General features: G+C 59.8%; 2 protein-coding genes across 2 annotated transcripts in view; one reads left to right on the forward strand and one right to left on the reverse strand.

The window, feature by feature from the left end:
• Window positions 1–11,318, forward strand: part of QRICH2 (glutamine rich 2) — a 25,268-nt gene extending 13,950 nt beyond the window's left edge. Inside the window, 12 exon segments of the mRNA XM_055090264.1 lie at window positions 2,128–2,388; window positions 3,335–3,457; window positions 3,544–3,618; window positions 3,802–3,966; window positions 4,081–4,202; window positions 4,792–4,857; window positions 5,119–5,220; window positions 5,646–5,849; window positions 6,382–6,529; window positions 6,873–6,960; window positions 7,735–7,860; window positions 9,384–11,318. Of these exon segments, the coding sequence (XP_054946239.1) occupies window positions 2,128–2,388; window positions 3,335–3,457; window positions 3,544–3,618; window positions 3,802–3,966; window positions 4,081–4,202; window positions 4,792–4,857; window positions 5,119–5,220; window positions 5,646–5,849; window positions 6,382–6,529; window positions 6,873–6,960; window positions 7,735–7,860; window positions 9,384–9,565 (1,662 nt within the window). The 3' untranslated portion in view covers window positions 9,566–11,318.
• A 776-nt stretch (window positions 11,319–12,094) lies between these two features.
• Window positions 12,095–17,413, reverse strand: UBALD2 (UBA like domain containing 2). The gene is made up of 3 exons (XM_024130445.3): window positions 17,139–17,413; window positions 16,717–16,779; window positions 12,095–13,244 (listed from the first exon to the last, which is right to left on the reverse strand). The coding sequence occupies exons 1-3, from the start codon at window positions 17,256–17,258 to the stop codon at window positions 12,927–12,929; spliced, it is 501 nt and encodes a 166-aa protein (XP_023986213.1). The 5' UTR covers window positions 17,259–17,413; the 3' UTR covers window positions 12,095–12,926.
• Between the last annotated feature and the right edge of the window lie 1,369 nt (window positions 17,414–18,782).

Consider the following 18,782-nt stretch of genomic DNA (forward strand, 5'->3'; position numbering starts at 1 on the left):
AGCACAGGCCCCGGACGCGCAGGCTCAGCGGCCATGGCTCAGGGGCCCAGCCGCTCCACGGCATGTGGGATCTTCCCAGACCGGGGCACGAACCCGTGTCCCCTGCATCGGCAGGCGGACTCTCAACCACTGCACCACCAGGGAAGCCCTTTCATTCTTTTTTATGGTTGAGTAGTATTCCGTTTTATATGTAAACCACATCTTCTTTATCCCTTCATTGATGGAAACTTAGGTCACTTCCATATCTTAGCTATCGTAAACAGTGTTTCCGTGAACACTGGGGTGCGTGCATCTTTTCGAATTACTGTTTTCATTTTCTTCGGATGATATATACCCAGGAGTAGAATTGCTGGACCATACGGTAGTTCTACTTTTCGTTTTGTGAGGAACCTCCATACTGTTCTCCATAGTGGCTGCACCAATTTACATTCCCACCAGCAGTGTAGGAGGGTTCCCTATTCTCCACACCCTTTCCAGCATTTGTCATTTGTAGCCTTTTAATCATGGCCATTCTGACTGGTGTGAGGTGGTACCTCATTGTAGTCTTGATTTGCATTTCTCTAATAATTAGTGATGTTGAGCATCTTTCCATGTGCCTGTTGGCCATCTGTATGTCTTCTTTGGAGAAATGTCTGTTCAGGTCTTCTGCCCATTTTTTAATCAGTTTTTTTTAAAAATACATTTATTTACTTATTTAGGCTGCGTTGGGTCTTCGTTGCTGCGTGCGGGTTTTCTCTAGTTGCAGCGAGCGGGGGCTACTCTTTGTTGCGGTGCGCGGGCTTCTCATTGCGGTGGCATCTCTTGTTGCAGAGCATGGGCTCTAGGCACGTGGGCTTCAGTAGTTGCGGCTCACAAGCTCTAGAGTGCAGGCTCAGTAGTTGTGGCACACGGGCTTAGTTGCTCCGTGGCACGTGGGATCTTCCCGGACCAGGGCTTGAACCCGTGTCCTTTGCACTGGCAGGCGGATTCTTAACCACTGCGCCACCAGGGAAGTCCCTGTTTGTTTTTTTGATACTGAGTTTATGAGCTGTTTATATATTTTGGATATTAACCCCTTATGGGTCATATCGTTTGCAGATATTTTCTCCGATTCCATAGGTTGTGTTTTCTTTTTGTCGATGGTTTCCTTTGCCGTGCAAAAGGTTTTATTTATTTATTTAAAAGAATCAATTTTATTTATTTATTTCTTTTTGGTTGCGCTGGGTCTTCACTTCTACGCGCAGGCTTTCTCTAGTTGTGTCGAGCGGGGGCTACTCTTTGTTGCAGTGTGCGGGCTTCTCATTGCAGTGGCTTCTCTTTGTTGTGGAACACAGGCTCTAGGCGCGCAGGCTTCAGTAGTTGTGGCATGCGGGCTCAGTAGTTGTGGTGCACAGGCTTAGTTGCTCTGAGCATGTGGGATCTTCTCGGACCAGGGATCAAATCCATGTCCCCTGCATTGGCAGGCGGATTCTTAACCACTGCGCCACCAGGCAAGTTCCCCAAAACTTTTAAGTTTAATTAGGTCTCATTTGTTTATTTTTGCTTTTGTCTCCTTTGACTTAGGAGACAGATCCAAAAAATATTGCTACGATTTATATCAAAGAGTGTTCTGCCTATGTTTTCCTCTAGGAGTTTTATGGTTTCCAGTCTTACATTGAGGTCTTTAATCCATTTTGAGTTTATTTTTGTATATGGTGTGAGAAAATCACATTCTCTTATTGTTATTTACATTCTGGATGGGGACAGAGCATGCGTGAGCCCACCCCTCGTGTCCCCAGGGCCTGGAGCAGGGCCTGTGTGTCGTCAGAGTGTTTGTGGACTAACGGACATCAGCCCTATAGGATTTAGCTAGGGGAGATGTGTTCTCACACTGCACCAATGGGCTGGCTGGAGAAAGGTCCAGAAGCCTCCTTCCTGCAAGGGCTTTATCAGCATCTGTGCTACCCTCCCTGGGAACTCTGGTCACTATTTAATGGACGGAGGTCGAGTGCCTCCCATGTTCTGCACACCCTGGGAGGCACCGAGGCTGTGGGACGGCCCGGATCACAACAGGCCAGGGCCGAAAGCACTGCCTGGCGGCGACCACGTGGATGCGGCGTAGCTGGGCCTCGCTCACTGCCCCGCACCTGCCCTCTCTCCCGTGCCCAGTTAGACAAGCTCAGGACGATCATCGAGAACATGCTGGCCTCGTCCTCCACGCTGCTGTCCATGAGCATGAACGTGGCCCCGCAGAAGCTCCTGACCACCCTGGCACCCGGCCAGATCGACCCTGCGGCCACCTGCCCAGCCTGCAGCCTGGACCTGAGTCACCAGGTCAGCACGCTGGTGCAGCGCTACGAGCAGCTCCAGGACATGGTCAGCAACCTGGCTGCCTCCCGGCCCTCCAAGAAGGCCAAGCTGCAGAGCCAGGTGATGTCGCCTGCTTTCCTCCAGTGCGGCCGCTCATGGCCCGCCTGCAGGGAGCCCCTCGGGGAGTCCCCGGGGGAGGGATGTTTGGGCCACTTTTCCATGATGGAGCTCTTTAGCGACCGCACGGAAGTCCCTGGTCTTTCCATAGGGTCGCAGCGAGGGCAGCCGTAGAGCTGGCTCTGGGGATGGGGGACCACGGGGAAGAGCTGGCTCCATGGGCGGGGACAGCACGGCTGGCTGAGGGGTGGAGCAGTGCCATTCACATGCCTCGGGACGCTGGCATAGCTTTAGGACTCGTCGCCCCTCCTTCATGCCGGTCTGGACTCCTCACTTCCCCTCCAAAGGGCAGGCCTGCTGCTGGGGCAGGGAGTAGCACAGGTGCCTGAGGGCTGCCTCTCAGACTCCAGAATTCAGATTCAGCTCAGAGTGGGTGGCGAGGCTGTGGCCCACACCCCATCTCTCAGGGGAGCAGCTCACCACTCCTGGGCCTTGAGACCACCTCTACTGACCACCCACCCCGGTGGACCAGGTCCCTCAAGGCTAGTCCATGGGGAGGTGGGGAATTGTGGCGGCAGCTGAGGAGATCCAGAATGGGGTCTGAAGTCGGCCTGTCTGCCGGGTGATGTTTTTTGGTTTTATTTTTTTATTATTATTATTTTTTATTTTTGCGGTACGCGCGCCTCTCACTGCTGTGGCCTCTCCCGTTGCGGAGCACAGGCTCCGGACGCGCAGGCTCAGCGGCCACGGCTCACGGGCCCAGCCGCTCCGCGGCATGTGGGATCTTCCCGGACCGGGGCACGAACCCGTGTCCCCTGCATCGGCAGGCGGACTCTCCACCGCTGCGCCACCGGGGCAGCCCCGGGTGATGTTTTAAGGGCTGACTTAGCAGGGGCGGCAGGACCCCTGGCAGTGCCCCAGGGAGGCTGCCTTTGTCGTTCTGCTGCAGGATGAAGAGCTACTGGGCCGCGTCCAGAGCGCCATCCTGCAGGTACAGGGCGACTGTGAGAGACTCAGCATCGCCACCGGCAGCCTCATCGAGGACCATCGGCAGGAGCAGAAGGACATCGAAGTGAGGCGGGCGGGGGGGGGGCGCGGGGCCGAGGCGCGACCCCAGTTCCTCCTCGGTCCTTATTCTCTGCTCCCTCGGCCTCCCAGGTCTTGTACCAGGGTCTGGAGAAGCTGGAGAAGGAAAAGGCCAACAGGGAACACCTGGAGACGGAGATCAATGTGGTAAGGCCAGGCCGAGGGGCCCCCCTGCGTCCCAGGGAGGTCCGACTGCTCGTTCTTCAGAAGGCTGAGAGAGGAGGGGAGCCCGACGAGGGACGTGGGCTCAGTGCTGGCGCTCTCACTGCAGGGAGTGGGGCCCCCCCATGGCTCTCTCCCATCGGGGGGCCTCTTCCTCTCTCCGGGCAGAAAGCCGACAAGAGTGCCCTGGCGGCCAAAGTGAGCCGTGTCCAGTTTGACACCACCATGGAGCAGCTGCACCACATGATGCAGGAGCTGGTGGCCAAGATGAGCGGGCAGGAGCAGGACTGGCAGAAGATGCTGGACAAGCTCCTGGGAGAGATGGACAGCAAGGTGAGGGGTGGGAGGCCCCAGGGCCCCCTGGGCTGGGAGAACGCCCTCTTCTCCAGGCGCCGCGGACCCCGCCTGCTTCCTCAGAGCTCACCTGGGCCCCGCCCTCACCCACAGCTGGACCGCCTGGAGCTGGACCCAGTGAAGCAGTCCCTGGAGGATCGTTGGAAATCCTTGCGACTGCAGCTCAAAGAGCGTCCTCCACTCTACCAGGCGGACGAGGCAGCCGCCATGCGGAGGTGAGGCCTGGAAGGGGTGAGGGCAGGCGGGCTGGAGGTGTGCTCAGAGGAGCGGCTGGTCTTGCCTGGGACCACCCCGCAGTAGGAGTGACAGAGTTTTAGAGCCTGAAAAGCTCTTCTAGCTCAGGCCAGTTCACGTTACAGCTGAGAGAGGGAGGGGAGGGAGACGGAAGGCTCTCTGGCACAGGTGGGAGGGGGTCCACAGCCCCCAGAGCTGACAGCACTCCTGGGGGACCTGGCCCATGGCAGCCCGAGTCCCAGGATTTCCATTCCTGGCCGCCAGAGGGCTCCCGAGGCTTAGGCAGGGCAGCCCTGGGGCCCTTGGGAACCGTGCCGGCTTTGGGTTAGGGTAGGTGGGTGCTGGGTGTGTGCCCAGAAGCGGACATGTCTAGGAGCTGGTGAGTTTGGTGAGCTCCCGGTGCTGAGCTGGGCCCGGAACTGCCTCTGGTGGCCTGGGGCCTGTTACCCTGGGCACTGAGCGTCCAGCCTGCCTGGCCCACAGAGCGCCGAGCCCGCTGGGTTCTCTGTCTCTCGCGTTCGGGACCCTCTGGGCAGGGCGCTCACCCTGTGTGTGTTCCACTCCTCACAGGCAGCTCCTGGCACATTTCCACTGCCTCTCATGTGACCGTCCCCTGGAGACGCCTGTGACTGGACAGTGAGTGACCCCAGCTGGTGGCCACGATGGGGGCGGGCACGGCAGGGCTGCGTCTCCTGTATCCCTGCCTGTCTCCAGCTCCTGTCGGCTCCGGCTCTCTCACCGTTCGCTCTGTACACGTCGGCTGCTCCCTGTCCTTCAGCCCCCACCCCTGCCCGGCGGGAAGGCTCCTCGGGCAGGTGGAGTGGGGGGAGTGGGCGGGGGGCTTGGACGATGGGGTTTCTCACACTCCGACCTTCCCTCCTCTCTGTCCCTGCCCAGAATCATCCCCCTGACTCCTGTGGGCCCAGGCCTGCCCGGGCACCAGTCCCTCCGCCCCTACACGGTCTTTGAACTGGAGCAGGTCCGGCAGCAGAGCCGCAAGTACGGGCAGCGGAGGGAGTCCTGTGCAGGGCTTTGCAGGGGGGTCTGGGGGGCGAGAGTGGAGGCCCCTCCTCACGCCTGGGATGGGGAGTAGGGGCGGTGCTGCTAGGGTGCTGTCTGACGGAGTTCCCAGCTCCTCCCACGGTGAGAGCCTCGGAGGAGGAGAGCGCCGACCTAGTAACCGCCTGCCTTTGGGTCCCTGCTGGGCATCCTGGGGGCACATTGCCTCTGAGACCCCCCCTCCCTGCTCATACCGGGCATGTGGGGGGGGTGGTGGCTCCACGAGTGGGTGGGATGAGTGGGTGGGAGGCATGTTTCACGCCCTCTGGGGCTCCTGCCCTCCTCCCTGCAGCCCTTCCACCTCCTCCTTGAGGGGAGGATGCTGGGGGCGTGGCTCACCCCTCGGCTGGGCCCGCCCCCCGCAGCCTGAAGCTGGGCAGCGCTGCCTTCCCCCGGGGCAACCTGGGGCAGACGGAGCCAAGCGTGGGGCACCTGCGCAGCATGCACTCCAAGATGCTGATGGACATTGAGAAGGTGCAGATCCACTTCGGGGGCTCGGTCAAGGCCAGCAGCCAGATGATCCGCGAGCTGCTGCACTCCCGGCGCCTCAGCTGCCCCTGCTACAGACGGTGGGTGGCCGGGCCGGGCCCCCGGGGCAGGCGGTGACCTTCGGCCCACTCACAGCCGACCCACCACTGAGAGCGGGGGAGTGTGCGTGCGTGTGTGTGTAACAGGGAGAATGTGTGTGTGACCACGTGTGAGTGTGAGAGAGCATTGTTCGTGTGTATTGTACGAGTGAGAGTGTGTGTGTGTGTGTGTGTGTGTGTGTGAGAGAGAGATGATGTGTATGCATGAGGGGTGGGGAGAATGTGTGAACGTGTGTATAAAGGTGTATGAGAATGTGTGATTGTGTGTGAACGTGTATGTATGTGTGAGTATGTGTGAATGTGTGAACATACATGTGAACGTTTGAGAACGTGTGTGAATGTACGTGTGTGAACACGTACGCGTGCCCGTGTGTGTGTGTGTGTCCTTCAGGGTGGCCGGGCCGGGCCGCCCTGCTCACTCACCCCCTCCCTGTCCTGGCTCGAGCGCTGCCCCCCCCACCCGAGGCGTGTCCCGGGCCACACCTGCTCCCCGTGACTCCCGGCTTCACCGCAGGCTGCCAGATGCGGCCGATCACACCTACCCGAGGGCGCCCCGCCGCTGCGGGGGCAGCCACACCCTCACCTACCCCTACCGCCGCAACCGCCTGCAGCACCTGGCACAGGGCCCGTACCCCACCGAGGAGACCCGGATCGCCAGCAAGGTGGGGGGCACTGCCGTGACGCCAGACTCTCAGGTCCCTCTGGAAAAGCCACCAGAAGTCCCCTTCTGGGCCCTCGGCCTCGGGGCAGTCTCTTAGTGAGACCCAGTCCAAGCGTCAGGTTCTTATCCTTTCCTGGGAAGAGGAATGCCAACCCGGCCACCCGCCCACCTGGCACTGCCGCCTCCACCACGGGCCCCCCCTTCCCTCTGTCGCTCGGCCCTGGCGCCGCCCAGAGCCCCCTCAAGGGCTCTGAGCACCGTTTGGTGCCGGCCTCAGGAGAGGACCACCCTCTGGGAGGCAGGACGGGAGGGCAGCTCTGAGCGGCACTCGCCCATCTCCACAGCACGACGAGGTGGATATCCTGGGCCTGGACGGACACATTTACAAGGGACGGATGGATACAAGGCTGCCGGACATCCTGAACAAAGACAGTGAGTGTCCAGGTGGCCCAGAGGCCCCTCAGCCTCCTTGCTTGGGTCCCACGGGATCCGTCCAGCTCCTTAAGGCACTTCTTGTGGCCACCGGGCCCTGACTGCCTTCCTCCTCCACCTCCCCGACTCCAAACGTTCAGGTCTCCAAACGCCTCCGGGTCAGCGTTTGCAGAAGGGGGACAGCTGTCCAGTCTCAGCCAACTAGCTGGGATGTCGTGGCCCCATCTTTTCTTGCCAGCCTTTATCCTCAGACTGCCACCCCAGTCTTCCTGCCTAAGCCTCTGTTCCCAGCATCACCGAGGCCAAGTCCTACCCCTTCTTCATAAGTCACAGAGTAGCCTCTCCTGAGCCGCCCACCACTTTGTGAATCACCCGTGTCCTGGAATGTCCCCTTCCAGTTAGCCATCCTGAGGTGTGCCGTTTGTCACTTCCCACCGGGTCTCACCGCCATGTATGCGCCTTTCTAGTTGCCTCCCCTCCCGAACTATAAACCTGGAGTCAGAACTCACCCAGCACCTGGCACGGGGCTGACGTCTGTGGGTGGATATCCGAGTGACTGGGTGGATGGATGGATGGACAGACAGATGGCCGGGCGGACATTTCGGTGAATGAAGTGCTTACAAGCGGCATATCCACGAATAAAGATGGAGAAGGACGCCAGCTGAGGCTGGCTGTGACCAGCAGCCCTGCAGCCCTCTCCCCATCCCCATGGGTCCCCACAGGGCTCCCACCCGGTGTCCCAGAACTGCCCCTCCGCTCCACTGTCTCCGTCAGATTCGGGGATAAAGCACAAGGCCAAGCAGTCCCGGCCCCACGTGCACCGGCGGCAGTCACTCAGCGACAGTGGTCAGCTGCCCTCACGGCCCCAGAGCGCTCAGATGCTGGCTGGCAAAAACTCAGGTAGCCCCTCTCTGGATGGAGGGTCCTTCTGGGTGGCCTAGGCACTGCCCCCCACCTCTCCTCCTTGCCCCGCCAGGCCCCTTGCCTGCCCATGACTGGTATATACCTTTATTTCCCTGGAGAGAGGAAGGGCCTGGGAGCTGAGGGACGGGATGCAAGGGAGGAGAGAGAAAACCCTTCATTGCTGAGTGCTTGATAATGCGCCAGGTCTGTGGTCAGATACTGTTACTGCCCCCATTTCACAGAAGAGGAAATAGGGGCAGACTTGCAGCCCGAGCTCTGGCTCCAGGCCCGAGTCCTTCCCCTGCTCACATGTGCCGACTCTCCTGGAGCTAAGCCCCCTGGCCTGGAAGGTCCCCCAGAGTCCCTGCTCTCCCCAGAGGGGCTAAATCCTGCCTGAAAGCCAGAGGGCTAAGGGTTCCCCTGGGGTTTGGCTACACATGGGGCCAGAGAGGGACAGTGGCCAGGAGCTAGGAGGCTGGATCACTTCCAGGTGACTCTGAGCACCTCTCCCCCTTCTCTCGCCCAGTTTCCTCATCTGTCGATAAAAGGCCGCTGGATCAGGGCCGCTTAGCTAGGCTCCCCCTTGAGAGTCTAAGGAAGGTGCTGACTTTCTTCCCATAAAAAGTTACGCACCCACAATGCTTTACAGCTACTTCCGGAGGTTCAAGGACCACCCCCACCCCCTGCCCAGGTTAAGAGCCCCAGCTAGGTACTTTTTACACCCCCCTCCCAGCGCCAGCATTCAGTGAGTGCCTGGAGGAAGCAGAAACAGAATAAGCGGCAGTGGTGGTCTTGTTGCCTCGCCTCTGTTGAGGGTTCCTCACTGGCCAGGCACTGCTGAGGAGCTTTCCACTCACAAACCAGTCTTCATCCTCATGCGTTAAGAGGCAGGGACCACTGTTGGTCCCACCTACAGCTGAGAAAGCCGAGGCACAGAGAGGTTAAAGTATTTGCACAAGGTCACACAGCTAGGAAGCAGCAGAGCTGGAGTTCAAAGCCGAGCCATCTGGCCCCAGAGCCAGCACTGGTGACAAAGGGTAAGAGCCTGGGATGGAGGACTCAGCAGTGGACAGACAGCACAGGTCTGTGGCTCTTGGTTCCGAGGCGATTTCTTGGGGGTACTTAGCTTTTTTCTCCCCAGCACTCCACCGTCTACTCCAGGGGCACTTAAAATGTGTGGAAGCAGCAGCAAGACGGAGGGTAGTGTTAGGGAAAATTCCTGCACCTATCGGTGCCAATATCGCCTAAACAGTCCCTGCGTTAAGAGGGAACGTTACCAAAGAGGCAGGCTCTCAGCCCCTGACGAAGGCTTGTTTATTTTTAACTCAGAGAGATTATAAAGGAGCGTGACTCAGGGGCTCGTATGAGGGCTTGCCACCCCCTCCCCCCAGCATGATGCCCTAGCTCGGCCTGGCTACTGGGGCCGCTTCCGACTTCCCTGGGCTTTGCGCAAGCTGGGGTGGGGGCCGCTGGTGCGCGCGGGAGCGAGGCAGAGCCGGGTCTGCTCTCCTGTCTCGCAGGTCCCCTTCAACGGAAAGACAGACCCGTCTCCACCGAGGGGCGCCTCTCCCAGCCGAATACAGCTCACCTGCCCAGTGAGATGGCAAACCTGCCAGCGGGGCTGGAGATGCACATGGACGTGCCTCCTGGGGAGGGGCTCCAGGAGCCCACCCGGGGGCCGCGGCCCACCACTGCTCACTGAGCAGAGCTATAAATAAATGTTTAGGAAAAAGCCTGGGGCCGGCCATGCAGCTTCTCTGGTCCTGGCTCAGGAAGGTGGAGTGAGAGGGAGGGGCCGCTGCAGGTCGGGTGGCAGACCTCTTGCAGCCTGACCGTTAGGCCATGGCCCCCAAACAGGTTGAGCTGTTCTCTGAGGGTGCCAGGGCTTCGAGAGGGCTGAGTGTTGGACCCAGGGCCAGGAAGAGGCAGCACAGGCCAGACCCCAGGCTCCAGGACTGGCGGGCCTGCAAGCGGTCTGCCCTCTCCTGACCCCGGCTGGACCCGGTGCCGTGGCCTTCTCTGGCACCGGCACTGCCTTCCATCTGGGGACGCTGGCCAGGGCACTCTGGTGAGGTTGGGATGCTTCATGTCTGTGCTCGAGCTGTACCTTGTGTATCTTGGAGCAAAGGTAAGGGTGGCAGCCCTCCTGCTGCTGGCAGGGAGGCTCCTGGCACATCCTGGGCGCGAGCGGTGCCACCAGCACCTGGGAAGGTTCCTGTTTGCTGTCCTCTGTGGCTTACCCTTGAGTGGCTGCTGCAGACGCAGGAGGGGCGCAGACCCAGGGGCTGCCGGGGCTAGGTCGTGTCCCTGCTCCCCTCCCCTCCCCTCCCCTCCCCAGGAAGTTAGAGCAGACGTGTGCCTGGCATTTGCCAGGGGGTCTTGAGGCCTGCCCTTGTCCTCCTCCAGTGTCACCCTAAACAGGCCAGAGGGCTCACTGCTGTCCCCCAAGTCAACTGTAAGGGACAAGCCCGTCCCCAATCAAAGCCCCAGGGACCAGGGAGAGCTGCCCCGCACCCGGACGGAGGCCTCTGCAGTCATGGAAGCAGTTTTCTGCCTTCAGATCAGTTCTCAGCAGCTCCCTCCTCCGAGGTGGGGTTCCCTCCCCCGCACCTCCACCCCCAGTCCCCTCTGGGGGTGAGAGATGACAGAGTCACACAGGAAAGTGTAGCAGGAAGTAACCGAGAAAAGGGTTTCTCCCTAGTCCCCCTGTGGGCACAGGAGGGTGGGGGGTTGGCTGGAGGTGCCACGGCTGGGGCAGGCGCTCCGTGCGGAAAGGGGCATCCCCCATCTCTCCCCATCTGCTGAGATCCTGTTCACTGTTGAGCCCTGGGGTCCCAGTCGGCACCGGCCACACCCCCGCACCCTTTTCTCTGCAAGGGGGCGGCAGGGCCAGGCCCAGGCCTCCTCTGCTGCTGCCCGAGAAACGTCAGGTCACTGGCTCAGTGTCCCTGGCCTAGAATCCGAACTCACCAGCTTGGCAGGGAGGAGCGGCAGCCAGGCCTCCCCGATGCCCCCGAAGGGATGAGTGACATTCCCCAAGCAGCCCAGGCCACCCCTGCCTCCCCGCACCTGGGCCCGCCTGCCCACCCTCACCCAGGCAGCCCAGCGCTGACCGCCCACGTGCCCACGAGGGGCCTTCCCCTTCCAGCCGGGGAAAGCACAGGTGGGCAGAGAGGGGTGCGGGTGGGAGGAGTCTCACAGGTTTCCAAGCAGGAAACAAAACTGAAACGACAAACCCAGCTTCAAAGTACATGATCACATGCAGAGGGACCAAGGACAGCTGCATCCCCGGTTCTGCCCCACTCCTGCAGGGGCTGCCCCGCAGGTGACCTTGTGAAGACACACGAGACCCCGGAGCAGCACGGGCTGGCTTGCCAGGTGGGGCCCTTCCCAAGTGTCACTGCACGTTGGGCCTGAACCTCCAGGCCCCGCGGTCCTGATCCACAGCAGTGCCCGGGCTGCTGAGAGAGGGAGGGAACGAGCCCATTCACACATGTTAAAGGGGGATTTTTGGGGGGGGCGGGGGGCAGGGGGCTCAGGAGGAATCCCAACCCTGGGGCCAGCCACCCACTCCTCCGTTCGGGCGGACAAGCTCCTCACACACCTGGCCACCTGCGCTGGAGAGTCTGAGAAGAGCCCACTGCCATCACCGCTGCTTCCATTCTAGCGCCTGAAGGCCGAGCGAAGGTGGGAAGGGAAAGGAAGCCGGTCCTCTTGGGGACCCACCCAGTCTCTGTGGCTCCCTGATAGCCTCGGTTGACCTTTGGGACAGGGCCACACAACATGCACATGGGGACAGGTTACCCCAAAGGAGGCTGAGGGCAGGGACAGCAGAGACAGGCTCAGCGGGATGTGCCTGGGGGAGCAGGCAGAAGCGCGGGGCTGCCACTGGGCCCCCAGGCGGGGAGACAGCTCCCCTACTGCAGGCAAAGACAGGGGCTCCGCGGCTGAGGCCTAGCCTGCGGCGGGCTGCACGGTGGCGAGAGCCAAGGGGAGAGGGTTACCGTAACCAAGCCAGGACCCGTCCTTCCTCTCCTCCCCACGACCAACCGGATCCAGCCTGTCGCATCGGCCCCCTGGCCGGGATGCCCCTCGTCAGAGCATCCAGACCCGCCACGTGGCAATGGAGCTGGTCCCCCAACCGCAGCACAGCCAAGAGCCTCACCACCCCTCTGCCCAAGGAGCACGCTCTCCACACCAAGGTAAAGAAAGGCACCGCAAACCAGGCAAGTTAGAAAAGTCTCTTTTAAGTTTTAAATTAAAATTTCACCCTGGTGAGATGATTGATTTGGGAACTAAATCCAAAGGCAAGCTCTCCACTCTGTTGTCCGCGGCCGGGCTGCACGGTGAAAGAGGCAGGGCAGCTACGGGGTCAAGCCCACTGGCAGAGCCTGGGCCTCTGCTGACCCCAGTTGGCTCTTAAAGTCCCACACAAGCCCCGCACACCTAGTTGGAGACGGGTGACACCGGGAGAGGCGACAAGAGCCGGAGAGCCACTGACTGGGGCTGGGGAGAGCCTCACGACGGCGAAGAGGGCCCACACCTTCAGCCACCTGGCACCCCTGGGAGCCCCTCCTGCCACCATCACGTGGAGTGGAGAGGTGGTGGTCCTTCTCCTGATTCCAGAAGGTGTGACCTTTGAGAGGAGGCAGCCGGCAGACACCTCGTGACTGCAGGATCACGCCACCTGGCTTCCAAGCACCTGCGCCCGGGACCGGGGTAGAGGACGGGGTGCTGGCCCAAGGGGAGGCTTCTCTAGCCCAACACCCATCAGCCAGCCCCATTCTCACATACATTAGTTACTTTTATATATTCATATATATATTATAGTTATATATTAAAAAGAGAAAAAAAACTTGCCTGAAAACTCCTGAAGGACCCAAGTGGCTCAGGAAGTTTACTGTCCCCTCCACCCACAAAAATTCTCTTATAAAATCTTCCAGTGCGATCTTCAGGAAACCCCGCCCGCCCCAGCTCCCCCCCACCCCCGCCCCGGCCCTCCTGTGTCCCCACGACCCTGGACTGCCCCCCAGCTCCAGCCCAGCGCCCGGCGGCATCCAGTCTCATCTCTGGCCATCCATCGCAGCCACGGCCTTCTGCTGCGTGCCCCCCTGCTGTGCTCCGGGCGGCCACGTGGGCTGCGGGTGGTGGAGATGGTGGAAGCTGTGGGCCGTGGGGGAGGAGGGTGGGATCCAGGCGGCCTGGTGGCTGGGCGGGGACGAGGCCCAGAAGGGGCTGAAGCTTGCGGGCGGGGAGCAGGCCACCGCGGTCATGGGGCTGTTGCTGTTCTGCAGGCCCTCGGAGGCGCGAAGCTTGGAAAACATGGCCAGCGCGTCAGGGAAGTTGGGCGGCGTGGCAGGTGTGTTGCTTGGGGTGCACATCTGCTTGGAGAGAACACCGGGGTTGCGAGGGCTGCCTGCACCGCCCCCCGCCACCCCCGCCCCGATCCCAGGCCCCTGTCCGCGGGCCTAGAGAGACTTCCCACGGGCCTCACCCACACCGGGCCCTCCTTCCTCCCCGTTTTTCAGTCCATAAGCGGTTTCAGCAGGACAAAAGCACCCCTCGTACCCTGAGCCAATAAAAACAGAAAACCAGGGGCGGACTCCTACAATTTTTGTCAAAACCAAAGAGTGTTTCCTGATGCTTGGGAATGACGCTCTGGGTGTCAGAAGTAGATGGTTAATTCCGGCAGAAGCTAGGGAGTCAGATTAAAGCCAGGACAAGGGAGGCAGCCCAGGACACCGCTGCTGAGCACCTCACCCTGGGTGAGAAAGCAGCTGGCTCCTCAATAATAGGCCCTCAGACGTTCCGGGGTTGTTAGCCAAGGGAGGGCGGCCAGATCCAGGATCTCCCTCCTACGCCAACCCCGGGGAGGCTGCACTTGCTTTGGTGCTTGGGTCCGTTCCACATCCACAGCACCAGCCAGCGGGCCTCGGGGCCTCAGCCTACGTTCTCCCACTTCTCACGAGGGTGCTAGGTCATTCTGATGATCCTCTCGGTTACAGATGAGGAAACTGAGGCCCAGAGCTCAAGTCACTGGACCAAAAACACACCGCTGCAGGACACAAGTTGAGAAGCGGAATCCCGGGGCTCCCAGGTCTGCAGGCCCAAGCTCTTAACCTCTCCCCAGCCCCACTCTGCACTTCAGAGTCAAGTGCAACTTCATGCCTGGGCTCCCTGAGGACAAAAACCGGTGTCTCCCAGCAGGCTGCCCTTGGCCAGATGCTGCCAGTGTCTCGGTCCCTGTGGCGTGGGGGGCATGGGGGTGCCACCCCCCGAGCACTTCACCAAGGTGCAGGGAAGAGGCGGCAGAGAACAAGGCCTGCCCGAAGCCAGTTCTGACCCCGCAGCAGCTTCTCCCTTTCCCAGGAAGCCACGGGAGCCCTTCTTTGAATTTCTCCTAATTTTAGCAACACCGGCCCCTCCCCCAGGCACAGGGCTCAGGGAGCAAGATTCTGGGGCTCCTCGCCTGCTCCCAGGGCTCTTTCCCGGGAGCTTCCCCAGCTCTGCAATTAAACCCCAGCCCAGAAGGAGGACAGGCCCACGGGACGGGGGCAAACCCCCTCTGATTAACTGGGTCGGCTCCACATCAGCAGCTGGGGCGCTCCAACCAGCGTCCTCTCCAGGGAGGCCACAGGACCCGGGGCAGGCCTGGCCCCACCCAGACCATTTCCCTCCTCCCTTCACTCTTCCCCGCCCGCTCCCCCTCAGGGCTGACTTCTCGGCAGCAGGAAACAATGAATGGGGGGTGGGGGGGACAGGCCAATTGCATCACAGCATGGTGACCGACTTCCCCAGTTCACCGAGCCAGTGGAGCCTGTCTCCTCAGCAGCCACCCTGCCCCCCGGCCCCCGACAGCGACAGCGGCCTGGATCGGAAGCAGGCCTGTGCCCACCTGCCTGTGTGAGCTCGGGCAAGTCCCTTAACCTCTCTGGAGTTTCTCTCTACTTCTATAAAACCCGGGGTTTGGACCAGGTCCTGTAAAAGTCCCTCCAGCTCTGCTTCTAACGGCTATGGATGGAGCTTTCCAGCTCTCAAGCATAGCCAGCGTCCACTGCACCCTGCTAATCTCCTACTGCTTCGCATCCACGGTGTCTTTCTCCTCTTCCCGGCCCTTCCCAATCTAACCCAGGAGCCCTCCCTTATCTAGGAAGATGCCTCCGACTGTGTATGTACAGTCCTCTATGGGACAACCATTTATCAGCAACTCTTGGCCTGGGTCACTTCTGGTATTTTTATCTAACATTTTCCTTTGATGTATTATCTCTAAAAAAAGTTACCAACTCCTTGAGGGCAGGGATGGCGTTCTCTGCGGTGCTGGTTAGGAGCACTCATGGATACACGGGTCATAATGTCTGTTAGAAAACCAGCCACAGCCCTTGAGGGAAGCTTCAAAAAGATTACAGTCCCTCAGGATTTGCAAGGAAGGAGGACCATCAGGCTCAGCTCTCTGGGGCGAGCCCCTCTCCGTTCAGGGCAGCACAGAGTGGCTGTGCTGGAAGCCTGGGCCTTTTGAGACGACCACAGTTGGTGGAGCAAACCTCAAGGCCCCTTTGGGAGGAGACGGAGGCAAGATGGAGGCAAGCTCCAGGCTCACACCGGAGCTTCCCATGGTCCGGTACAGGGGAGGGTCCCCTGGAGATGAACCCCTCTTGGGTTTACCAAGAACCCAGCCTCAACTGCCACAGCCCTGCAGCCAGCATAATTCTCACCATATTCCGATGCAGTTTTGTTTTTTGATTTATACAAACAGCATGGGCTATTCCAAGAGAAAACGTGGTTAAAAGGGTCAAAACAGACCCCTCTCTACTTGTCCTTTGCAACTAGATGAATACAGAGCGCCAAAGACAAGACGCAGCAGAGGAACCATTTGCAGCTTCTCCAGGCAAGGCAGCGGCTCTGAGAAGGGAGCCACGGGCAAGGACACCAAAATGCCAAAAATGTACTCCAGAAGCCATAACAGATCTCCTGGGGAATCATGTTTTACAATCCCTATCTTGGGGCCCTCCCCCCACCAGCAGGGCTAATAGGTAACTAGAGAGGTAGAGAAGGCATTCAATCCTCTGAAGTGAAAGGGATGTCCTATGCCTGTGGAAAGCAGGGCAGGAGGGCAAAGGCCCAGGCCTGGGGCCAGCTTGGAAAAGAGAAGAAAGCAAATCCAGGCCTGAACCACTTCTGTTTCCTGTGTTTTATGTATCTTCACCTACTGAGATTAAACACATTCTTGGCTTATCTTGTCAAAAATCTATAAGTCCTCCACGCTCAGGGTAGGTCTTTTTTCCATGAACAGGAAAGAGTGGACATAACTCTCTGGGTAGAGCCCAGCTCCCAGGCCAGGGTGGATTTATCACTTTCCTGTTCTCTGCAGAGCTGGATTGTCTGGATGGGGGGCTGCCACCCCAACAGCAAGAGGGGTGCTCCATATAGACATTCGAGGTCTCAGTCCCCTCGGGGCCCTTCACTCGGCCCGGGTTCCCCCGACGTCTAGTTGTCGTCCGAGCCCCCTCCCCACTCCCTGCCAGCCGGCCACTCCGCCGGCCACCCTCGCCGCCCTCCTGGCCCCTGGCCCAGGGGGAGCGCCGAGCACAAGGCCTCAGGTCGAGCTACAGCAGCCCAGGAGGCCTGACCGCAAAGTTGGGCGAGCCAGCCGGCCCTGGGAGCCTCTCTTTCCTGGAAGACATTTTGGCTCTTTGTTTACATCGCGGCTCGGCGCTCCCCGGCAACATGGCTGTCACCGTCGGCGCCTGACAGCGGCCCCCGGCCCGCGCCCTCGGCCGCCCGGGTGGGCTGCGGCCGCGGCGAAGCCGGCCCTCCAGCCCGCCGGCCCTCCCGCCGGAGCCCGGCCACACTTACCATCTGGTGGTGGTGGTGGCTATTGGGAATGTTGGTTTCTTGGAAAAACGTGCTCAGGGCGGTCTGCGGACAAACATAGCGGCAGGGCGGCGGTTAACGGGGACGGGGCAGGAAGCCCACCGGCCGGGCTCATCCGCAGTGTCCGCGGCGCCGAGCTCGGGCCGCCGGGCCCGACCCCTCGGCCGGCCGGACCGCGTCGCTCGAGGGGGCGTCCCGGGGCCGCGCGCGGAGGTACAGGGTGGCAGGGCCCCGCGCCCCACGCGGTCGCTGAGCGCCTGACGGGGCGATATAAATAGAGCTTCCCTCCCCCCACTCCCCTCCGTGGCGCGCGGCCGGGCGCCCCAGCCTGCGCCCCTGCCCCAGTGCCGGCGGCCGGGGAGCGGGGCCGGCCGGGAGCACTCGCTAGCTCGGCCCGCACGCACCTCGAACTGCCAGTGGGCCGCCTGCAGCAGCTGCTTCGCCTGGTCGGCCGCGCAGCCTGCGGCCAGCACGAACTGGTTGATCATGACCTGGTGCCGCAACTCATCCATGTTCACCGACATGGCTCCGGCCGGCGCCCCCTCCCGGGATCGGCGGCCGCGGGAGGCCGGCTGCCCTCGGCTCGCGCTCGCCGCCGCCCGCGGCCTCCGGACCCTCGCCCGCCCCGCCGCCCGCCGGGCGAGTGTTGTGGTCCGGCTCGCGCGGCCGGCCGACACCACAAACAACAGTGCGGGGCGGGGCCGGGTGTCCCAACGTTCGGGGGCCGCGAGCCGCCGCCGCTGATTGGCCCGCGCCACTCGGCCGGCGCCCGGCTCCCTGGCAGACGTTCGATTCGAATCCTGCGGCCTGCGGGCCCGCACTGTTTCTCTTTCTGCCTGGCCGCGCCCATTGGCGGACGTCGGCGCCGTGGGGCTCCCCGGCATTGGCCGGACGCTGTGTTTTGGCTCGTCCTGGCTCATGATTGGCCACGGCCCGGCGTCTGGGGCGGAGCCGCGCGTGCTGATTGGCCTCCCTTTGGACCTGTTTGAACTCAACTTGAAAACCTTGAGTGCCTGCTGATTGGCCGAGGCCCCTCTGTTTGCTGTTGTAGGCTTGGGGGTGGTGCAGCCAAGTTCATTCATTACTTCATTGAAACTGAACATGCTCAGCTGGAAAAGCAAGACAGAGTGGCTTTGACTCACTTCCTCTGAAAGATGTGGTCATCTCGAGAAACAGAATGATCAAAATAGAAAACAGACAGAGCCTTTGCAGCTGCTCAACTCTCAAAATTGTTTATTATTTTTTTTAACTTTCAAGCTGCTCTTTTTTTTTTTTTTTTTTTAGCTTTTTATTGAAATGTAAGGTACCCCCTTCATGCCTCCTTCCAGCCACTACCCACCCCAAGAGCCCAACAGTCTTTCCCTACGTTTTCAGGACAAAACCTTTGCTCTCTGAAGACAAAAACTACTGTTAATGTACACTATAAATACAATTGCAAGGAGGAAACGAGACTTTCTCGGACACTAATATTCCAAGCTAAAAAACTGTTTTTCCTTAATTGATTGGCCTAACTGAAACTTTAATTTGTTTCTATACAGGTACCGGCTCTCAACACTTGACATTTAAAAACAAAGTTTATTTATATGCACTGAGCTTCCATCTTCCGGATTAGGGTTTAACCTTCAAGGTTTGTGCTTGGGATTTGTGCGGGTGGGGAAAGAACTAGGAGTTTAAGCATACTGAAGAAAGGCCAGAGAGTTTAGGAAGGTAAACATTGCTAGGAATTCACTGTTAGAATTTCTGTTTCTAAAAAACTTAGTAAGTTCTGGATCTGAAATACCAGTCAAAGAGTATTTAATAATTAGTTAAGAGTCTTCAGAACGGGAGGCTAAGAAGAAAGCAAGCCATGGTTCTATTTTGACTTTGCCTAAAGTGGATTTAACTCTCCATCTAAGAAAACCATGTAAAAAAACAGAATATAAATAAGGAAAAAGTTACACCCAATGTTTATGTTCTGATGAAAAACTGCCTCGGGCACTATAATGAGTTTGTCCCATTTAGTTAGTCTTTTGGTTTGTTTGTTTGTTGTTTGTTTTGAATGGGCAGGA

Source organism: Physeter macrocephalus, chromosome 14 (genome assembly GCF_002837175.3).
Source record: "Physeter macrocephalus isolate SW-GA chromosome 14, ASM283717v5, whole genome shotgun sequence".
NCBI lineage: Eukaryota > Metazoa > Chordata > Mammalia > Artiodactyla > Physeteridae > Physeter > Physeter macrocephalus.

Coding starts and splice junctions, on each gene's coding strand:
- UBALD2 (XM_024130445.3), bottom strand. CDS start 17,258: ATGTCGGTGAACATGGATGAGTTGCGGCACCAGGTCATGATCAACCAG. Junction 16,780..17,138: donor CGGCCCACTGGCAGTTCGAG/GTGCGTGCGGGC, acceptor GTTTGTCCGCAG/ACCGCCCTGAGCACGTTTTT. Junction 13,245..16,716: donor GCCACCACCACCACCAGATG/GTAAGTGTGGCC, acceptor CTCTCCAAGCAG/ATGTGCACCCCAAGCAACAC.